The following is a 22,739-nucleotide window of genomic DNA, read 5'->3' on the forward strand; positions in this document are numbered from 1 at the left end:
CTTGAGTCAGTCACTGTCTCTCAGCCTCACCACCTCACAAGGCGGTTGTGAGGACAAAAGGGGAGGAACTATGTACACAACCCTGAGTTCCTTGGAGGAAGGGCAGTGTGAAAATATGGAAAATGAATGAATAAATATACAGAGGACTGGCTAGCTGCCAATAAATTTGAGACAGATGTGTGAACAAGTATTTCTGGTATTTCACAGGGTATTTCTTAAGGGAAACTTCTGATAGGAGAAGTTGACTTCAAGTAACATTTGCCTGAGAGAGCAGGCTACCATTGAAGGCACAAGGTCACCCATTTCCCCTTCCCTCTGTGGAATGGATGGTCACTGGGAGAGAAAAAAAAACAAAGACGGTACATTCTGAATGAGAGAATGGCTAGGATTTGATCTGTGGAAGACAAGAAGTTGGCTGGAAGCTAAGGAAAGAGCCTGTTTAGGGTCACTGTACTTTCTAGGGTGCACAGCTGCCACACTGGGGATGTAACCCACTGTCACTTGCAAAACTGCATGCTGTGTAACTCATTGCAGTGCTGCACTTGTAAATCTGAAAATAAAGCAAATATTACAAAGATTGTATGCCTCCAGTGACAACCTTGCCCAAGGCTAGCCAGAATCTCTCAGTATCTCACTGCTCAGGCAAGTGGGTCATGAGCAGGTATCAGAATTTATGCTGGAGTTGTTTCTGCTTTTAAAGTGTTTCAGCGTAGCAGAGGTCAAATTCTACCTCCAGTATAATAATAACAACAACAACAACAACAATCTGGTCATCAGATTACTCCTCTGACTTTATTCAAGGCGGTTTACATAGGCAAGCATTTCTAAATCCCTCAAGGAGATTTTTACAATCATAGAGGTTCTCTCTTTCAAGAACCAACCACATTTCAGAATGGATCTTCCTGGTTTGGTCTCACTTCCGGCCTCCAGTTCTCCCACGCAGGCTGACAAGCAGCTCCATCCCTCACGTGGAGGGCAGCCAAGACGCTTCTTGCTCACGTCAAGAGCAGGTGGAATCACTCAGCTCAGCTTGTCAGCTGCTTCAAGTTCTCGCCATTCTCAGCCATTCAGGGAGCTGCCACTGTCCTCGAACTGGCGGCCTTCTGATGTTATCTTCGGGCTAACGGAGGCTCTACCCTCTAGGCCAGACCTCCTGCCCAGACCAGACCTCCTGCCCCTGTTACAGTCTGCCCAGCTCTTTCCCAGCAAAGCACTGCCACAATCAAGGCAAACAGGGAACTGCAAAGACAGCTGGGGAAGGCATGACCATGAACAAGACAAAGAGGCAGAAGAGGGATGTCACAACTGCAGTATGTGGAACTTTAAATGGAGCCTAGGTGATGCTGAAAGGAGGAGAGAGAGCAGACTGTAGATAGGCCCTTTAGCTGCCAAACCATGATCCCTGGAAGTCTTTCTGGTGAGCTAACTGACCCTTGGCTTAGAAGCAGAGAAAGGAGAGTCTCTGCTTTAATTAAGAGCCAAGCTACTTTAAACAAGTAACTTGGACCTTATGTGCTTGTTTGTACTTTCTAAGTGAAATAGCTGCTGAGGTGTGTGCGAGTCTGGGACAGTGATGTCAAGTGGTGGTTCTAATCCTTTTAAGGAGGAGCCCTGCTGGATCAGGCCAAGGGCCCACCTAGTCCAGCTTCCTGTATCTCACAGTTGCCCACCAGGTGGCTCAGGGAGCACTGAAGACAACAAGGTATCTGTATCATGGTGTCACTCCCTTGCATCCAACACTGGCTACCTCTAAAACCCAGAAGTTGCATATAATCTGTGATGGCTTGTAACTTGTGATGACCTTTTCCTCCATAAACCTTTTCTTTTTGGTCCTGGTTCAGATTGGTTTCTCTGAGGCTGCTGCTTTTGTTAGAGAAAAACTCATAGTGGAACACATAAGCAAAGTAACAAACCAAAAGTTTTATTGTTTTGTCTTAAAAAGATTATGCAGATTTCAGCATTACCATGCACAAGTAGAAGAAGCATTTCAGAAAATAATCATCCTGACAAGATCATGGAGGAGTAGCAGTACATCTGGATATTTAGTCAAGCTTTATAATAAGATTATACGTTATACGTTATTATAAACGTTATACGTTTATAATAAGATTAAACGTTTCAATATTATATCTTCAGAATACACGGTAAGCATCATAGTTATTACAGACAAGGGTATCCTGACCTTATTTTATTTTATAGCCCCTCCAGGTAAATAATGTATCCCTGAGAATACTAGCATACTAAGCTTTGTCTTTCTAATCACAAGAGAATTTTGGGACATCTTAAAAACTAACATACTTGTTGTTGCATAAGCTTTTTGCTGATGACCAGGGCTTTGGCAGACTCTGGCTTAGAAATACGGTGTATTACCTGAAAATACTCTATATCCTGCAACACCTGGAAGTACTTTTCCAACATCCTAAGTGTTGTTTATAGAAAGGGCAGTTATTATGATTGATCTTCTAATTTTCTGTCCCAGCTTGTGTCATCATAATACAATTCTAACATTAATAATCTACACCAGAGATTTTGAACCTTTTTCATCTCATGGCACACTGACAAGGCACTGAAATTGTCAAGGCGCACAATCAGTTTTTTGACGATTGACAAGACGCACCATGCTGCTGGTGGAGGACTCACATCCCCAATGGCCCTAGTAATAAATGACCCTCCCTGAAACTCCCATGGTACACCTGTGGACCATTAATGCCACACCAATGTTCCACAGCACACTGGTTGAAAATCACTGATCTACACAGTCTATATTGCCAAATAAGGGAAACTGCTAGTTGTGATCTAGCATGGACTACTAGATGAATGGAAAGGAATACAGGGGAAGAGGAAGTCTCACTTATGGGAGAAAAGACCTGTTCACTCTGTTGTTCTATTTTTAAAATGCAGTCAACTCTCTCTAGTTCTGCAACTTCAAAGAGTGGGTGAAATTGACTGGAAATTTCGAAACAGAAATGCCCCACTCTTTCCCCTCCGCTTTTAAAGGATTACATCACTTTCTACAAGGCTATGTCCCCATGCTTCACATACTAAAAACAAATTGCTTAATTTAAAACAAAAGCCATCTGAAAAAATATTCTAAATAGCTCTGATGATTTGCCGGAGGGGAAGTGGAAGCCTGTTATTCATTATGGGTATTACCCAACAGGCACGCAGGTGTATTACAGCAGCGCTAGTTACTCTTCTGGGGGCTCTTTTCAACTTTTTTAGAACACTACTTGGAGTATTGTAAACGTCTGATTGATTAGAGACTGCTGGACCCCATCACCCCTACCCAACGAATATGTGCCCTGTAGGCAAATTAGTAGCAATGTGTGAGTGAAAGTGCTTCTGCACATGCATTGTAGTTGGCTCGTTTTCTTCCCCCTTAGTTGCAAGATCTCAAAAAATCAACTGCAGTGCAGAGGGGAGAGAGGGACTTCTAACCCTCTGGAGATGCAACACTCACCACTCCACAGTTCAAACACCACCTTGGGAGTACTGTGTGAAGCAACCCAGAGGGTGAGGCTACAGGCAGGACAGAATAATGGTAAACGTTGTGAGCAGAAGTGCTTTCCGTTTGTGCATAGGGGTCACTGAGACCCAAGCCGTAGTTGGTACCCAACCTGAGAGAGCAATCCCAAAAGAATGGCCTGAGATGGGGGTTCTTCTCCAAAATTCACATTGGGGCACTTCATGTTTCAAAACTGGTAGTACCTGTGAAAAGAACAGTGAAGACATTCAAGTCAGATAACAATGAAATGACATTTGTAGGCGCTAGTGCAAAACTGGCAGATAGTGAAACTATAGAATAGGTTTTTTTTTCTGTGATGCACATTCTCCACCTAATCTCCATACCCTATTATCTTATTGTATTGCACTACCTCAGAATTAATATAAAAATAATTACATATCCTTCCACATCACCCTTACCTCAATTTCCCCTCCTTTTCTCTATTTTCTCTCTTGTGGCTGTTTCCAGATCGCAAGTCTTTTGAGGCAGAGGCCTATCCTCTCACCTTTTTCAATTGCCATGTACAGTGATGGTTTGGGGGCCAAAAGCCTTGTGAGGTCTCTCAATGGTACTCTATGCTTTGGAAAGCATATTCACACACCAGCTTACAACTCTAGTCCAGTGCCTGGAAACCAGGCTATGGACAGGCAACTGCCCTCCCCTGCCAGGTAGTGATACAAGGAAGAACTTGTGCACACTCCTGGTACTTGCTCTCCACTGCCCAGCAGTGGACCTCTCCAGCTCCGTGCCCAGGGCAAAGGTCTGCGATGGCACCTCCCCGCGGGCTATCACTCCCCCCGTGCAGAAATCCACTCCCCCCCTCCACTCACCAGAAGCTCACAGAGCCTCACCCAGCCTCCGCCCACATCAGATAAATCTCTGTGAGGTTCCCCGAAGCTATAAACTGTGCTTCCAGGAAACCAGAAGCACAGTTTCTGCCTCCATTGGAAGTCTCAGAGAGACTTCCGTGGGGCCCTAGCGCCTTGCGCCTGGGGCTTTTGCCCCGTTGGACCTTATGGTAGGTCCACAACTGCCACTGCCTACTGGTAAGCCTCTCCAGTGGGTTTCTTTGGAGGCTTAATGGATGATGGCAGTGAGCAGCATCAGGATTTTTCAAATAGTGCTGGGCTAAGAAGAGTAGAGTCTGCTGCTGCCATTGCTCCCATCCTCCTGGAAAGACAGTCAGCGGTCCAGGGCCCAATGGGAAGACGTACTAGGAAGTAGTGAGGCACAGGTGGCAACAGTGGACTGTTTTCTAGCTACTATATCACAATTCCTAGATGCCTTAGCCCCTGACATGGAGGACAGCACATTCAGCAACTGCAAAGTAGCACTGGGGTAAGAAGAGGGTAGTTCATTGCTGCTGCTGCTGCTGCTGCTGCTGCTTCACCATTATCTGGTAAGCATCTCCTTGGGCCTTGACTTGCCAGGTGGTGGGGGGGAGCAATGGTAGCAGCAGCCCTTCACTGCCTTGGGAGTTGGTTGGACCTTGTCTGTGTCCCATCAGGCTCTAACCAGGTACGTGGATGGTGCTATATAAATAACAACACTGGATAGAGGGGGGGGGATTTCCACAAAATATGGAATTAAGAAATCAATGCAAGGAAATGATTATCTGAGGTAGTAAGTAAGAAACAGCAGCTCAAGCACCCTTGTAGCACCCACTATTGATTGATGGCAACACTGAAGAACTACCCATATCATATGTCATATAAACCAGTCCTAAAAGCCTACTTCTGGTCATTATCCAAGAAGTGTACGATCTTAACATCTGACAGTGTGAGTAGAGCAGAAAGGTGGCAGCGACAAACATCCAGAACAGCAGTGGGAATGAAGAGGAATGGAAGTTGCAAAGGATGAATGTGAGAAAATCCAGTTATGTGCATTTGTTGCAGATATAGGTATTGTATTGCCAGACTTCATTCATAAACAAGGGCTTCATGAATAAGGTGAGTCTAGGTGTGGTGTCTGAAGAAAATACTTGTGCTTTCTGTTCCTGGGTTTCCATGTTATACTATGACATATTCTTATACAATTATTATTATTCTAAATATTTACATCCTGCCTTTCTCCTCCATTAGGAGGAGCCCAATGTGGCTGTCAGTGTTTGTTTTTTTCCCTCTACATATTAGTGGTACAGTAATTCTGCCCCCAAGAGGCTCACAATCTTAATTCTTATATCTTTTAAAGAAATTCTGATGGAGATAACTTAAAAATAATATTTCCTTGAGATTTGTACTTTCTAATAATAACCTTTAACGTCTTTGTTGTACTACCATCTTTATACAAAGGATATAATTAGTGGGCAGGATAAGAGAGCCAGGATGGTGTAGTGGTTTAGGAGGTGGACTTAGACCTGGATGATCCAGGTTCAAATCTCCCCTCAGCCACAAAGCTTCCTGGGTGACCTTGGGCCAGTCACTTTCTCTCAGCCTCATCTACCTCACAGGGTTGTTGTGAGGACAAGAAGGAGGGGAGGAGCAGCTGTGTAAACCACTCTGAGCTCTTTGGAGGAAGGGCGGTATAAAAATGTGAATGAATAAATAAATAAATAACATTAAAGCTTTGAAACTGGAAGCTAATTTCATTTATTTGTTAAGCTTCCACCACTGACTGTAAGTCAGCGGGATGGGTAGAAGAGGGCAGAGACTGGGGCCTAAGGGGTCATGGCAGGGTAGGCAGAGGGCAGGTGTTGATAGCAATGGCTCCACTTATATCTTCCACTCACTCTACTTTGGCCCTAACATGCCCCCTCGCCTCTACTCTGATTTGTGTTCCACTGCTAACAAACTGACACAGGTCTGAATAGACCCATGAGGCCCATGCAGGAAGGTAAGTAAAAGAAACGTTTACTTAGTTCTTTGCCCCCAAATGGTTTTTGGCTGCTCACAGAGTGCAACGGAGCCTGTGGTGGCTCCACTGTGCCCTGCGCACAGTCCTTATTTAGGATTCAGGTCCTTAGTCACCGTAGGGTCCCTGCCCTGGAGGAGGCTTGTCCCACCCCCAGGGAGGCCTCATTGGCCGGAGGGGGAGGGGGTTCCAGCACCCTTGTCCTCCTCCCTAGCAGTGCTGCCAAACCTGGCCTAGGAGCAGGAGCTGTTGACCTCACAGCTCCCTGCTTCACACTGCCTGCCTCTCATCCCTGGCCTCCCTGTTTTATGGAGCAAGCCCGCCCCCTTTGGCCCCTCCCCTTCCTCCAGGTGGGGCAGAAAAGGCCTTTCCTGTCCCTGGCTTGTTTCCTGCACTGTTCCTTGTTTGTCCTGCCAGCCCCCTCTGTCTTGTTGGGGTGAGCCAACCTGCTTTGCCCCCTTCGAGGGCAGGGAAGCCTCCCCACCCTGGGCATGGGTGCTCCAGGGTAAGTCGGGGGTCAGGGCCTCTGGGAGGAGCTCCGACAGTCACATCAGATGAACACAGATACACACATTCTCTTCTAACCACAACACCGCATTTGGATCAGAAATACACCCTTGCATCTACCCACTAGTAGCAAGGTGCACATCACCACACTTGCTTCTTACTTATCATTCCATGACGTCCCCACAGGTGCAAATAGTTCACAAGCACACCTCACAGTTCCAGCTCTCTGCTCCTTGAAAAAGGGCAGCATCCGCGGTAAGGAAAATTTTCTGGAGGTTACTGAATCCTACCTGCAAAGGATTCTCTCCTATGCAAGTTCATAGCAGAAAGTTTAGAGTAAAAGGAAGAAAGCATAACATCTCCTCAAAATGTTATTTTTAAATTACTGCAGTGGGTTAAAATTACACAGGCCAACTCACATTTTGCTTCCGTAAATGTTACACCAATTCCTGGGTATATTTGTGGTGCTGATTCCAGAAACGGCATCCGTTTTGTCCTATCGCGTCTAGTTTTGGAGATATAGTATAGCCTCATTAGTAAATGGTTCAAGCAGCTTCCTCATGAGGAAGCCTACACCATGGCTTGTGTATAGACATGATAGGGCAAAACGGATGCCATTTTTGGAATCAGCACCCCAAATTCATATCAAACCACCATAAAGTTTGGGAAAAACTTTTCTGACCCTCAATTTTGTAGGCCTGTGTTATTGGAGCTGGTTGAACAGATCAGCGTACCTGATTCACAGTTCTCATTGCATACTGTAAAGAAGAGAAGCTCCTCAGCAAATGACCAGAAAAGATAAGTGACTGAGACACCACAACTCAACAAGTCAATGACAGTTCTAGCCCCCCCTCCCCTTCTAAAAGATGCTGCATTCCATGCTTACCTGTACTGCAGGGAGCATTATATTCAGCAACCACATTGTCATCTATGTTTATGAGAGAAACAAATGCTTGTGAGAAGAAGGCAAAGCCTCAAAATGACCCTCGCTCCCAGCCCCACCACCTTTCCTGCAGAACAACCCCAGAGACTATAGAGGCCAGCCACATTCTCCCAGTATTTACAGGACAAAGCAGGCCTAGAGCCCAATCCTATGCCTGTCCACTCAGAAGTAAGTCCCATTACAGTCAATGGAGCTTACTCCCAGGAAAGTATAGATAAGATTGTACCCTAATTCCATAGGTCCTTGAAAATGATGTCAGAGAGAATGAATTCAAGTGATCCTTGTAAAAAGTATTCTGGAGAGTATGTTAAGGCCATGGGATGAATTTAGACCATAAATTCTACTTTACTTGCCATAAATACGCCCGAAGGTAGCATGCTGAAGGTAGCATGATATCAGTGCTATACAACATGTATCAACTCCAGTAGACATACATTCTAAAACATATGTCCAAAACATAGTTTCAGCAAGAGTTGAAATTCATGCATGTAGTAAATGCACATGTAAATTCATCCCTGTCAAAAACAGACATAGACTAGTGGGTCCCAGACATAGACTAGAGGATCCCTGATAATGGTCTGTGGAGAGCCTATGATAAGGAGGTAAGAGATACAAGGCATGATGATTCTGGGGCAATGACAGGGCTGACTATAACTGAAGTTGGTGATAAAGGAATTTCAAGTGCTTACCAGGATGGTAGTAATCATAGAGTTTCACTATTGCTGGCTTGAGATCTGTTACTTCCACTTCCTGCTGCACAGAAAGACTGTAGCTTTGAACACTCTTATCGAGCTAGAGAGAAGAAACAGTGCGACTAGGTCTCACTTCTACACCAAGCCACTCCTTGGCCCTTTTTCTACATTCTATATCGATGTCTTTTTATCCTCAGAAGGATAATCACCCTCTCAGACCTTCCACTGACACACTTCTCCATACACCTGCTTTACTCCAAACTGCCAGAGATCTGCTGAGCTCTCACCCAATCCAGGTAGATGTTGATCTTGTCAGGATCAAATTCCACCTTCTTTACACGGGGTTCGTTTTCTAGCTGTTGGAGTACAGGACAAAAAGATACCATTAAGCAACATCTGGACATGATTTGCTTATTCATTCCAGTCATGAACCACATTCATTATGTTAATTCAGACAAAGTGGGGTGGGACATAAGCTCAATCTATGGGTCCACAGCTCTGTTACTGATGTTTGTTAACATCAGGGATGACCAGCTGGTAGCCTTTGGGCTGCATTCAGCGCCCACTCTGAGGTATGATTTTTTGAAGAAGACACAGTCACTTCCAGACTGGCAGGCAGCCATCCACATGCAAACAAGTAGGATACGCAGAGGACTCTGCACCATCTCCAGCTAACAGGACTGTAGAGCACTAGGAGGGCTGCTTGCCACATCAGAATGACTGGATATCTCACACACTGTTTTTGGTCCGGGTGGCACATAACAATCTAATCTGTGAGATTCTGTGAGAATCAGGCTTCTGATTGGCAAGTGCTTCCCTATCACATTTGAACAGGACAGCTGCTGGGTTAGAAGTAACCCTTTGGGCAAGTGCTTCTAACTCTATAGAGGGACATCCTAAGAAGATACAGAGGCCTCTGGGGTGTCACCCACTCCCTTCTGAGGAGCATAGCAGGTTCTTCAGCAGATGGGGGTCAATGGCAAACCAATAAAGATTTAGCCCTCCTCAAACAGAAGGTTCCTTTTCTGATTTCACTACTAAAATAAAGCATTTTCCCCTCTGCAATAGGCATGGCTGTACTAGAAGATCATATTTTGCAGTAATTAGTATATAACTTATGTAGTCTCTTGCCACTGATACTTGCTAGAATTACATTTTATTACTACTACTGAATTTTAAGTAAGCAAAGGGTAGTGTCCTCATTTCTTCTTCCTCCTCATGTTTTTCCCACAACTCTGTTGGGTAGGTTAGGCAGAGAGGGCAACTCTCCCCCCCACCAAGAAGCCCTGTGACTGAGTGGGGTCTTGAACCACAGCCTCACTGACACTCTAACCACTATACCACATATGCTTCTGCATGGAAATGATGATGGGCAGAAGTCTAGGCTTCCTCACCGTCTTCACAGATGTTTTCACAGGGACGAATCCCGATAACAAGTTCACCTCTATCAGGGCCATGTTACTTGTCTGTCGGTTTCCTGTGTAGCTATGGGAGGAAAAGAGAGACATTCCATGAAAGAAGGCAGTTGCCAACACTCTGGGAAAGATGGAACTTGATGATGGACTTTAAATGGTGATGCCGAAGGAGCTCCAGGGGGAGGGTATTTTTAGATGAGGCATTGTGCAATTCTTCATCTAAAGAAGAATTTAGACACACATTAGAAGAACCCAAAGGGTCATTCAGTACTGCACAGTGGCCAGCCAGATGCTCTGAGAAACCCACAATGAGACAAAAGACACTACCTCTCCCTCATGTTGCTCCCTTGGAACTGGCATGGTGCCTTGCAGGTTGTTTCCAATCAACAAGCATCTCAGAGATCAGGGAACCATCAAGTGTGATACCGTACCTCACTCTTAAAGTGATATCAAAATGTTTCTGAGTAGTCTGATTGCATTCCTTGGGGAACGTCTCCACCTCCAAGGCAAAAACCTTCTTTTCGTCCTCCTGGGGTAAGCTGTTATATCGAACGGTGGCCTAGTGGAAGATGAAAATGATTGCATTCCCCTCTCCTGCCACCTCATGGACAAGAATGTTGAGCAGATAACACTGTATAGGCAGACTCAAACTTTTCTGTCAGCCTGAAAGCAAAATGGGCAATTTTACAGGTGCAGTGTTCACTTCTCCCTGGTATGTGAAACTTCTACACACACCCCATACATACATCACCCTTAATGCTTGTAAATGGCTTGTACCAATCCGCGACATTCAATGGGTTCACACCCACAAAATGTCTTCAGCATTTCGAGGGATGCTTTTTACTTATCACAGGAAGGAACTGAACAATATGCTTTCTCTAGTGCAGGGATGCTCAAACATTTTGGCCAGAGGGCCACATCACCTCTTTGACACTGTGACACTGGGGACCGGGGGGGGGGGGGAACCAATTAATTTGCCTTTCAAATTTGAATAAATTTTCATAAATGAATACATTAGAGATGGAACTTATATGAATGAATGAATTTAACTGACTGACTGCCTGCCCTTCCTCCCTCCCTCCTGCAGGTGCTCTCTGGTTGTGCTCTGTTGCCAGTCTTTCCCTGCTGCTTCAGGCTCCATGTGCATGTTGCTCGGGAGCCTGACAAGGAAAGACTGGCCCAGCGCACTCTCGCACAAGGGCTTATATAGCGGTAAGGAAACGCGAGACCTGCAAGACTTGCGTTACTTTATGACTATAAAAGGCCCTACGCAGATGCTGGGCTGGTCTTCCCTTCGCTGCCGGCTGAGCTTGCCAAAGCTCAAGGCAGCGAGGGAAAGTCATACCGGGAGCTCACGTGTCGGGCCAGCGTGGACCCCGGTGAGTCTTTAGCGGGCTGTGTGCCGATTGGAGACAAAGGACCCCCGTGGGGGCCGGATGGGGACCCCAGGCAGACCACAAGTGACTTGTGGGCCTGGGTTTGAGCAGCCCTGCTCTAGTGCATGGGCATTGCATAGTCTGGGTAAAGTACAACATTACTGGACATTTCTCAAGCACTGAAGATCCTTAATCATGAAGGCCAGATCTCTCGAGGCAGCAAGGCCTCCTGGGGGAGCGGCAAGTCAGAATGACGCATAATATATGCTGCTGCATAATCAAAAGGTTTTGTTCAATTTTTCTAAAGCTGTTAACTATATTAGCTGCTACCCATTTACACAGTTGTGGGAGAAGTAAATATGAATTCCCTGTTCCTTTTTTCTATGCTATTCAGAATTTGTGACTACCCACCTATGATGACATCATGGAGCTTGCCACCATCCCCCCACATGGGCCAAAGGGCCGACTTGTTTGTGCCTTGTCCCCTGGAATTGTTGTTGGCTCACCTGCACATACATGCAGCCATTCCCTGTCACCTCCACCTTGTACTGCCCTGGGACTTTTGGGAGAGAAGCCTGCTGAAGCACCAGTCGATTCTCTCTGTCCACATGGAATTCATGCCGGAAGCCCTGGCTGGATGTCACCAGTGCTGTTAAGCTTTCAATCTCACGATAAGTCAAAGCTGCATACCTAGATAAAGCCTGCAGGGCAACCACTGTGTCCTGGGGGAAAGAACACAGGCATCTTCTGAGGTGGTACACATCTCCTCTTTGGCGTTACAATACAAACTTTGCCATGTATTGAGATGTTGTCATTAGATGCACTCAGGTGTAATGCTAAATCATGGTTTGACATTATAAAATTACAAAAGATTATAATTGTCTCCTTTCCTGTATTGGTAAATAAACAAGATAAAAATTAGAACAACCACCATATTAAAGGGGGGGAAAAGAAAAAGGGGAAATATGTAATATGAATCACAATCATGAAAATTACAATACATATTAATAAACATATTATTACATATTATTTTATTATTTTATTAATATCGTTGGCAACCTTCAGTCTCGAAAGACTATGGTATCGCGCTCTGAAAGCGCTCTGAAAGCGCTTAATAAAAATATTAAGAAGCAATCTAAGCATAAATATCTAAGAAAGACCTCCAAATGTCCAAATATATACATACATAGTTGTCATATATAAGCCATATGTTCAAGTGTTCATTAAGTTAAATGGTTCTCAATCCATTCACTAATGGAAGCAGGGGAACTTATCCTTCAAGTGTTTTAGTACAAGTTGTTTAGCTACCATAAGAGCACGAAGAGTCTGTTTCCACTGTGCTGCCATTAGCCTCCTCTTCCTCACAGGACAAAAGGAGGAGGTACTACGTACACCACCCTGAGCTCCTTGGAAGAACGGTGGTATAAAAATGAAAAATAGGATCCCTTCTCGTAAACAGGAAGTCCCTGTTTTTGGAAAAGAACCATGTGAGGAAGGGACTAGGTAAGGCAGCAGATCAGTGCAGCTCCATCTGTAGGAGGTTGGAGGAAGGTGGGGGCAGGCTCATGGTGAAGGGCAAGTTGCATCATCCACTTCATGGATGAACTGACCCTGTATAGTAGAGTATTGGTGGTGGCGGTAAAGCTTCACCTTGGTTCTTCCTGCTTACAGCAGTGGGCTCCCAATCGACTGATGTGACAAGCTTGACACTCAAGAAAGGGTTCAAGACTTCCTCAGCAATCTGGGGGAGGGGACATCTGTCACCAACTGTTTTCCCAAGTCTGTGACACCCTAGAACCACAGACAAGGGGAATTCACAGATAAGATCAAATTTCCCCATTTTGTCCCCCACTTCCGGATTTGGCCACACCACTCCATTCAGTACAGTGAGATCACATAGGAGGTTTCTAGATGCCAAGAATTAGTATTCTAGCTGAACACAAAGCGGAGTTAGAAATGCATTCCAAGGCTCACAGCTCACCCAAATACCAAGATTTCCACATGCTCCCTCTTTTTGTAAGAAACAGCTGATCTGTTACCTGCGTGGAGCGAAAGCCACCATAAGAATTCATTCTCTGGGTAAGGGCTCGCACAATCTCAGAACCATGTTTGAGATCATCAGCAGACACTTCTGGTGTGGAGAGGTAAGCCAAGAGATAGTAGGCTGTTGTCTCAATGTCTGAAAAGGATCTGGATCCTTCTACAAAAGTGAAAGAAAAAATGTAGTGGAACTTATTTCTGTGTCAAGTAGCAAGTCACTATTGGGGGTTCATTCCAACTTCCGCAATCCCTCCTACCCCTTCCTTGGAGCAGTCTAATAATGTTCCATGAGTGGATTGTGTTCAAGAAAAAAGAATGTGCCAAATGAACATCCAATATAAAACAAACCAATCAAGATTCTGTTTCCCCACCGTCCCGTCCCCCCCATTGACTAAAGTAGGTGGTTTGCACCATTAAAATAAAACATAATTTTTCCCCTTGCAATATACATGAATGCATTAGTGGAAGATCATGTTTTGTAGTAACTAGTATATCGTTTCAGCCCAATCCTATCCAGGGTTTACACTGATGGATCTTGCAAGGAGGCTTTGTGTAGATGACAGTAGCCCTGAATGATTTCCATGTCAGCTGGGTGAAAGTCAAGGTACTGCTGTAATAAGAAGGCATCATTTTGGCCAACAGACACAATTAAATATTTGTTGGCATATTTATTTAGGAACCAAGACAGCTTGTGAGGTGTTCAGCATTCACCTCCATGTTCTAAGTGAAAAGGTTTGTACTCAGAATATGGGGCAAAACCATGCTGCAAAAATAAATGCTCCAGAATAAAGTTTGTAGTGAATAAAATAATCCCTCTTACCTGTTTTGTCAGCCTCTTTGTCTAACTCTCCCAAGAGTTGCTGTCGTGTTTCTGTGTCCCCAGCCAAAGTGAATACATAAGCTAACAAGGCCTTGGAGTAGGCATCTTCCACAGAACTCAAGTTCTTCTTAAGGTACAGTAAGGCAGAATCAATCATGGCTCCCTTGAATGCAATTTTGAAAAGATTCTTTTAGTGTAGAAAGAATATGATCTCAGTTCAAAGGAACTGTTGTATGGTGACAAGGGCCTGGAAATCTCTAACTGGACAATACCTCACCAAATGATAATCCCCCTAAAATCTTTGGAGGAAGCCATGTCACTTAAAATGCTATAAAATCCTATCCAGTCCCAGACTTACTAGTCAACACCTCCTGCTCTGATGCTGGGCCAGGAAACAAAGGCTCTGCACAACTCCACTGGGTACAACTTGTGTCATACTGGTGGCCCAGCTGGGGTGCTACATGCCAATGTGGTTTGCTAAGGCCTTCCAACAGCATTTTCCATGTGTCCCCACTCAGCCTCATTAGATGCTTGGGGGAGTGGATGCATTGCAAGCACCGTCGGTGCCACCTGATTTCCCAACAGTGGGGAAGGAGTTGGCAACGCGCAAGGCAGATGCGGCTGCAATCAAGGGCATGGCCTCATTAACCAGCCATATGCCTGCAAGCAGTATCTTCCCAGCCCTTGCTTGGCTGGCCAACTGAGGCTAATCCCAGAGGAGGAAGGAGACTCAGGACGGGTGGGACAGGAACAGATGCCTATTCCTGCTACAAAAGGACACCACTGGTCAAGGATGAGACTGGGAAGTGGTGCCTGAAGGCTGTGGCTGCTAGTGCTCCTTGAGACCAGGGCCAGACCCACCCAAGGAGGCGAATGGACCCAGAACAGCAAAGGAGGACCCGCAGGTGGAGGCTAACCCCCTCCCTGCTGCAATCTGAGGCATGGTGAAGGCTGAAGAGCCCTTTCCTGCTGACTTAAACTTTGGTGGCCTGGACCTAAAGAGTGCAATGGAGACAGTGACCATGAGGGTGCATACCTCTTGCTGTGGCCCCCACCAAGGAAGGCAAGATTGGGTAGACACTATCAAAAAGTTGGCAGAATTATTCTATGTAAGAAGAGTTTTTCTAAGATTTTTCTTATATTGAGCCAGACCATGGGTGTTACAAATTGATTGCTAGCAAAAAAAAAGCTTGGCCCCTAGACACAACTTGTCAGGGTCGAAGAAGAGGCTGACAGCAACTTCCTCCTGATCCAAGGCAGTATGGCCTATTGGTTAGCACACTCACTCCCTTCCTGCTCTCCTCTCTCCCCTGTTTGGACAAGCAGCTGAATGGGGGAAAGTCCTGGTAGAATGAATCCAGCCCCAGCAGCCCAGGAGATCAGGCTAGCCAGAAGGGTTCCTATCAAAATCACACTCAGAGTAGTGCCTGCAGAGCGAGATGACAATCCACTGTACTTCCCATACCAGGGACCATGGAGACTCATGGTTATAGTATAAACAGTTTATTAAAAGTCTAATTTAAAAACAGATGATCCAAATAGGTGAAAAAGGAGAGTAAAGAGAAGTTTCGCCCCTCCAAAAAAAGTTAACAAAAAACAGAGAGGTGCAATAACACTGACCACCAGCAGATGGCACTGAGGCTCTGCAGAATCTCACACGTGCTCTTTACAGCAGAGCTAACCAGGGAAATTTGAACAATTTGTAAAGGTGGCTGAAACATGACAAACACAAACCAATGTAAACTCTGAGAGTTCTCTCTCAGACTGGTTCCCTGTCTATTTTACCTTTTCAGTGGGGACTCCAACTTTCTCCTCCCGTTTCCTACGGCTCTCTGACCCAGAGCTCCCTCTTGGCAGCTGGAGGAAAAGAGAGTTAGAGAGCTTTCATCTGGGAACTGGAATGATGTCACCTGTTGCCCTTACTGGAGGAGTGCCAGCTACCTGGTCACTCCTTCCCACCCCCCTGGAACTAGATAAACTGGTTTGTTATTAATTAACAGTATTTATATACCGCTTTTCAACTAAAAGTTCACAAAGCGGTTTACAGAGAAAAATCAAATAACTAAATGGCTCCCTGTCCCAAAAGGGCTCACAATCTAAAAAGATGCAAATGGATACCAGCAGACAGCCACTAGAACAGACACTGCTGGGGTGAGGTGGGCCAGTTACTCTTCCCCTGCTAAAAAAGGAGCACCCACTTGAAAAAGTGCCTCTTACCCAGTTAGCAGGGGTATAAACCCTAGCTTCTCAAATCTGTATCCCCCCCCCCCCCCCGCTCATGTCTTTCACAAACACAGGATGAAGGCTCTCTGTAATTTGCATCTCAGCTACTGTGAGGTTAACTGGTCAAATGCAGAAAGAAATAGGCAGAAAATAAACAGAGAGAATAGGAAAGACAGAAAAATGCAGGCATTTTACAGCACAGCTTCTGCAAATCCCATTTTGATTGGGGGGGTGGGGATGGGGGAAAACTGTGACTGGGAACAAGATGTGGGTGGGTGCCCATGTACACTCCTTTTTTATCCTTAGCCCATCTCCACAGACCATTTATTAATTTCTGGCCTAAAAGCCCAACTGGAGGAAAAATCCAGGCGGAGGAACTGCAGGGAAGAGGCAGGGTACTTTCCCATCTTGCACTTCTCCATCTTGCCCATGGTTTTCTCTGGAAAACTGTCCCCTGTCATAGCATTAATGGCATTCAGTGTGCATAAACACAGTAGTTCCATCCTTTGTTACCGTTGTTCAGAAACTAGTACCTTAGAGCAGCAAACCATGTCTGACGAGGTCACAAATCACAGAGCATAGTCACAAGAGGAAGGGAGGACTTACGTTCTTCTCTTGTTGGAGCTCCAGTAGTGAGGCAGTAACATAGCCTGTCAGTGACAAGTCATGATTCACGCCACCCTGTGGATGGAAGAGAAGATAAAGCAGAAAAACCAAAGCAGAAAACTGTGAGAGTTCATTTCTCTTCAAAAGTTAATTTTTAAATACAATGAAGTGTAGTTTTCAGAAATAGTAGCTGTTATTATAGAACAAAAAATTCTCAAACCCATTTTGAAGGCAAATAATTGGCTATTCACTAGTTACTTTCTCATGTTCTGGTACATAGTATGAGATTAGCAAGAACTTGTCTATTGGAATACAGCAATTTTGTGTCTGGGATTCTTCAAAACGCTTGGCTCAATACTAGCTTTGCTGCAGAAATGTGGTTTTTCACAATATCAACTTACTCTAATAATAATAAACAGCATGTAACTGCTATAGAAGTAATAATTGAATATTATTCTCGTGTGTGGCTTTCAACTGTGTTCCAGCAGGGTTCTGTAGAACACAAAGAGTCGTAATGATGAATGAGCTGCATGTCACTGAGGGTCAGCCCAACTGGGTCTGCTGCCTGATGCTGCCCCAACTTACTGCTGTGTACCTCCGTCCCTAAAAAGGGCTCTTAACATCTGCACTGCTTCTGTCTAAAGAAGGAAGGTAGTGCTGGATTTAGACTTTGAGGCCCTAAGCTATATAAAGCTTAGAGGCCCCTTGTTTAAAAAATTACAATCTTTTGCTGCACAAGCCATTCGAAAAAGGTCTACACTGTGGCTTCATTCTTTTTTTAGCTTCTAGTGTTAGAAGCGCTAGAGAGCTTTTTTTTAAGCTTCCAGCACGCTGGGGTCATGTTCTTTTTTTAGGTTCCATCGTGCTAGCCATGCTAGAATTTCTCCAAGCGAGCTCGGAGCTAGTAAAGATGGCTGTGCTTACATCACTTCTGGTTATTTTCTATTAAAATGAATGGAGGAACCTGTCAGGAACATGGCGGCCTCTAGAGAGTGTGAAGAGTATGCTTACAACATGGCGAACTCCGTACAATAGATTTCAATGAGAGGGTGCTATTTTGCTGTTTTTAAAATAACTGGAAGTTTAAAATAACTGGAAGAAAATAACATGTTGGAAATAGGTTAGCAGCATGCTGGAAATTTCACTTCCTGATTTTTTCTAAATAAGAAAAACATGCAGCCCGTGTGTGTGTGTGTGTGTACACACACTCACAAATACATTCATTCAGCACTCATAAAAATATTCTGAATTGTGAGCCCTGCAGATTGTGAGGTCCCCAAGCTGGAGCTTGTTTAGCTTATGCCTAAAACTAGCATGTGGGAAGAGACCATATGGGGAAGGAGTGCTTTACCATCTCTTCCCCTCACACTGTCCTTGTGAGAAATTTAAAAGAAACACATCCCATTGATGTGCAAGAATGGAGTGAGGAGAGTGAGGAGAGGGGGTAGCGAAGCATTACTTTCTCATCTGGTTGTTCACAACCTCACCTGGTTGTTAAAAGTTTATAAGGATGTGTTTCCTTTAAACTTTGTGTGAAGAAGAAAGGTAAGGAAATGGAGTATCCAGTTCCTGCTTACTTTTAGGGAGTGAGAAGCAGATCAATGTGGCTTGCATTCTGAACAAGCTGGAGAAAGGCGGTAGCAGACTCGAGTTGAAGGGCACCCTGAGTCTGCCACTCCCCATCACTCACACTTGACACAAACCACATCGTCTGCTTCACAGATGGGCCAGCCCTCTATCTTTATCTGTCTGTAGTGTAGGATACTCCCAGCCATGCAAGAAAGCAGCTGACACTCTGCTGAGAGATTAAAGGCGGACCAAGGTCAGCCATTAAAGCTGAGGCTGGAAGGAGGCAGAAAGTCAGGAAGGAGTGAAGGTGAACAGAAGGGACTGAGAAGATATTTTAAAAAGAAGGAACTGGTGCACAGAGACAGACTACTGAGAGGCTTGCGCAAGTCCAAGGAGACCCGTAGTGGCCAGCGGCCCTTACCCGGAGGTAAGGGGAAATGTTTCCCCTTGCCTCTGGCTGAGCTACTTATGGCCCCTATCCTGCGTTGGATAAAGCGCAAGCCTCTTAGCTTGCCTGTTCCAGTGCAGGATAGGATTGTGCCCCTAGCTATTGTTCCTTGTAAATGAGAACCTTCTGATGTGTTCAAGGATTTTACTGCAGAAACCAGAAAATATGAAGTGTTCTGTGAGGAAAGTCATTAAGCTTATGGGCAATGGAGCGCGGGGGGGGGGGGAATGGTGGAGAATACAGCCATGAGAATAACAGGTGTCCCAGTGGAGTTCTCAATATATACACTTCTGATTTTCTCTCCTCCGAAGAAAGTGCCTACACCCAGCCAAGATATAATTTTCTCCCTACTGCAATATTTTAATGTCATTTAGAAAGCAGTAATTATTTATTTATACAGGTATTTATATACCGCCTTTCTTTGGTCATCAGATTTCTCCTCAGACTTTAATCCAAGGCGGTTTACATAGGCAGGCTGTTCTAAACCCCCGTAGGGATTTTTGCAATTGAATAGTTCTAGTCCTTCATAGAACTCCTCGTTCCAGCTGGATTCCTTCCCGGTCTGGCCTCTCTCTGGCCGTTTGCCTCCCATGCTCCACTTGACGGGGAGTATCAACCAGTATCAAACAGTATCAACCAGGTCTTAAAAGAGCAGTCTGCTTTCCACATGTATTTCAATACACCCACCCAAAAAGGCATCTGCTACACTCTCTATGAGGGTAAAGCATTATCCAATAGCTGTTCTATATTGTCCATTTTAGTTCACCATACCATTATGGCATTGTTGAAAATCCTTCCCACGTTTTCAAAGCGGCCATCAGGAAGCTGGTGTTGCCCCAACCAGTGTACAGACTCCTGAGTGTTTTTGTCTTCAGTAAAAATATAGCGTCTTGTTTCCTCAAGAGTCCGAAGCACAAAAGCTGTCAGCCTGTGGAATCAAAATAAAACAAAAACCAAGAAACAGAGGTGTAGCTCCAGTGGCATTGCTAAGGGGAGGGGCAAGGGGCAATTACCCCTTGCTCTATGCTGCTGGGGGTATCACTAAAACTCACAATGACTGCTGGAGCCTTTAAACAGGGGGCTTCTGGTTTTTTCACGAAAACCAGAAGTCTATATTTAAAAGCTCCAGGGGCATTCTGAATTGCGGGGTGTGATGTCACAACCAGAAGTGACATTACTTCCAGGTGTGACGTGGGGAGGCGTAATTTTGAAGTTTGTCCTGCGTACCACAGCAGCTGACTATGCAGCTGCGCTGCTCTAGAACGTGTGTCCTGTTACTTTTCATTTCATTTTTTCTGCACTGTCCCTGTTATGAAATTTTTCATCTCGTAAACTCTCCTTTGATAACAGCTTCAGGTTTTTTGGTTTTCCATATACAATATACTGTATTTACAATATTATTTACAATAATACTGTATTTACCCCATGCACCCATCCATGCACCCCATGCACCCATCCCCATGCACCCCATGCACCTTTTCCTGGGGGGAAAAGGATATAGAATTTTACGGGAGATATTTTGAGAAAATCTAATGTGTTGGCACTTCTGAGCAAAAGTTGACATGCCTTTTTTTTTCTAAAGGTTCTGACAGTTCTGAGTTACTTTTTGGTGTTCCAATTTGTCTTTATAATATTCTTTATAATATTTTTCCCAAAAATCCAGAAGTGATGTTCTTTGGCTTCCTGGAGCCTCCCTGGGCCTCAGAACACCCTCTGGACATGACAAGAATACATGTTGGGCCTCAATATGGATCAGGGAGCCGCACTGAGTCAAATCTGCAGGCGCAAAATCCACAGGTGATGAGGTCCAACTTGTATTACAATCTGCATATTGCAGATTGGAGAGGTGAGGCTCAGAGAGAGCAGGCTTCCTGGAGTGTTCTTGCCTGAGGAAGGATTTGAACTGGGGCCCTCCTAGCACACAGTCCTGGTCTCTAGCCAGCCCCCATCTTGAAACAAGGTTGTGAAAGAGGTGTGAGACAGGCCCAAGAAGTAACTTGGTTCAGTTTCTCCTATAAGGAGCTAGCAAGATGTTTGCAGTGTTTGGGGGCATGCATGCAGTAGTCTAAATTCAACATTTTAAAAATACGGAAAAGATTCCAAACCCATTGACATGGAAGTAAATGCCACTTAAATCAATGGGACTTGTTTTCAAGGAAATCTGGTTCATTTACAGGAGAGGGAATGGGCCAGTGGCCACACAATGCTTGCATCCGGATCAGCTGAGAGTAGGCTTGTGCATCTTTAAGGGCTTACAACAGTTGGGAGCAAAAAATATCCACTCCAAAGTAGAACACTGAGAACAATGAGCGACAGATCATAGGATTCAGGTTTGTCTATATGCCATCTTCTGCACTTGTTGGCAGCAGATTGCACAAGAATACCAACACTCTGGCTGCATCCAAACACCTTTTAACAGATCTCTGGCAGGCTGGCAGCAGTGACAGAGACTCTGCTCACTCACCATGTATTCCCCTGAGCATCACGCTTGCCAAAAGCACTGTAGGAACCGTTATCATGTTTGTAGAGCAGTTGGCGCTGGTATCCTACAGGAAATGGAAAAAATAGTGCTATCAATTCTGCACTGTACTCTGACTGAGAGGGGTGGGGAGGAGAAGCCTCATATGTGAATTAAGAGGCTTACAGTCTCTTACGAGAATTAAGAGGCTTAAAGAGGCTAATTAAGAGGCTAATTAAAGAGGCTAATTAAGAGGCTAATTAAAGAGGCTAATAAGAGGCTTACAGTCAAATATTTGGCTGGTAATAGTACAAATAAATATACAAAATTCAGCCTTCCCCAAACTTCACCCTATTGACTGCACTGTGACTGAAGTGGTACTGCTGAAAGGGCAGCCCACATGATAATTGAGCTCTCCCAGTGTGATAGTTGAGCTCTCATATCTTAAGAATATTATCAAGATTTTCACATCGTCTCTTCTATTCATTTGCAGCTAATATGTTTCTGTGTGAGAACAAAGAGCTTATTTCTGACCATCATCTGCTTCATGATGTTAGTTCCTGCTTAATGTCCTCACTTTTGGCCCTATGAATGCTATTCATCCCACTATATGAAATGAGTTTAACACCCTTGTTCTAGCATATTCCAAGAGCGTGCTGTAGCTGCACACATGGCTACATCTACTGCCTCCCCACTTCCCTTTCCATTCTTCACAGACTCCTCAGAGGGAGACTGTGCTCTTGCAGTGTTTTGCTGGCCATGAATCTCTGGATTAAGTAGCATCCAAAGAAGATGACAGGCCCTACTCACCAGCCTTCATGAATTCTGTAGCTCTCTGTTTGATCTCAGGGGTCACTTGGTTAGTGTTCTCTAAATACCGCAGGATGAAGATGTTGGGAGCAAGCTTGGCAATATTTTGCTCCCCACAGCCAAAGGGCATCTGAAGCAGTTTGCTGACGTGGTTTAGAGCTGTGCCCATTATGTCCCCTGGCAAGGGTGACAAAACATACATTAGCTCAGATCACTGGACTTCCAAGACTCCTGCTCCCAGAATCTGGAGGAGAATCCAGGAAGAACTGCCTCTTTTCTTCTGCCCTCAGGACTGCACAATGACATTTCTTGTGACACTGGAGCCAGGACAATGATCAGGCCAGAAACACCGCACTGCTAAGCTCATAAGTATATGATTGGGCCTGAAAGGTGATGAAAAGTTTCACTTGGTCTTTTGAAGCTGCTTAACCAATGATTGAAACAGTTGCTCTTCCATTAGTCTGGAGTGTCCATACA

The 22,739-nt window shown here is 44.9% G+C and overlaps 1 protein-coding gene across 1 annotated transcript in view; it reads right to left on the minus strand.

Annotated features, from left to right (window-relative positions):
- Positions 1 to 7,546: 7,546 nt before the first annotated feature.
- Positions 7,547 to 22,739, minus strand: part of LOC136638643 (alpha-2-macroglobulin-like protein 1) — a 51,074-nt gene continuing 35,881 nt past the window's right edge. The window contains exons 24-36 of the mRNA XM_066612677.1: positions 22,263 to 22,439; positions 21,459 to 21,540; positions 19,766 to 19,922; positions 16,974 to 17,052; positions 14,149 to 14,307; positions 13,328 to 13,488; positions 11,795 to 12,010; positions 10,344 to 10,471; positions 9,892 to 9,982; positions 8,785 to 8,853; positions 8,495 to 8,597; positions 7,749 to 7,790; positions 7,547 to 7,620 (exon numbers count right to left, since the gene is read on the minus strand). Of these exons, the coding sequence (XP_066468774.1) occupies positions 7,547 to 7,620; positions 7,749 to 7,790; positions 8,495 to 8,597; positions 8,785 to 8,853; positions 9,892 to 9,982; positions 10,344 to 10,471; positions 11,795 to 12,010; positions 13,328 to 13,488; positions 14,149 to 14,307; positions 16,974 to 17,052; positions 19,766 to 19,922; positions 21,459 to 21,540; positions 22,263 to 22,439 (1,538 nt within the window). The remainder of the gene's footprint in view (positions 7,621 to 7,748; positions 7,791 to 8,494; positions 8,598 to 8,784; positions 8,854 to 9,891; positions 9,983 to 10,343; positions 10,472 to 11,794; positions 12,011 to 13,327; positions 13,489 to 14,148; positions 14,308 to 16,973; positions 17,053 to 19,765; positions 19,923 to 21,458; positions 21,541 to 22,262; positions 22,440 to 22,739) is intronic.

The sequence above is a fragment of the Tiliqua scincoides genome, chromosome 2 (genome assembly GCF_035046505.1).
Source record: "Tiliqua scincoides isolate rTilSci1 chromosome 2, rTilSci1.hap2, whole genome shotgun sequence".
NCBI classification, from domain to species: domain Eukaryota; kingdom Metazoa; phylum Chordata; class Lepidosauria; order Squamata; family Scincidae; genus Tiliqua; species Tiliqua scincoides.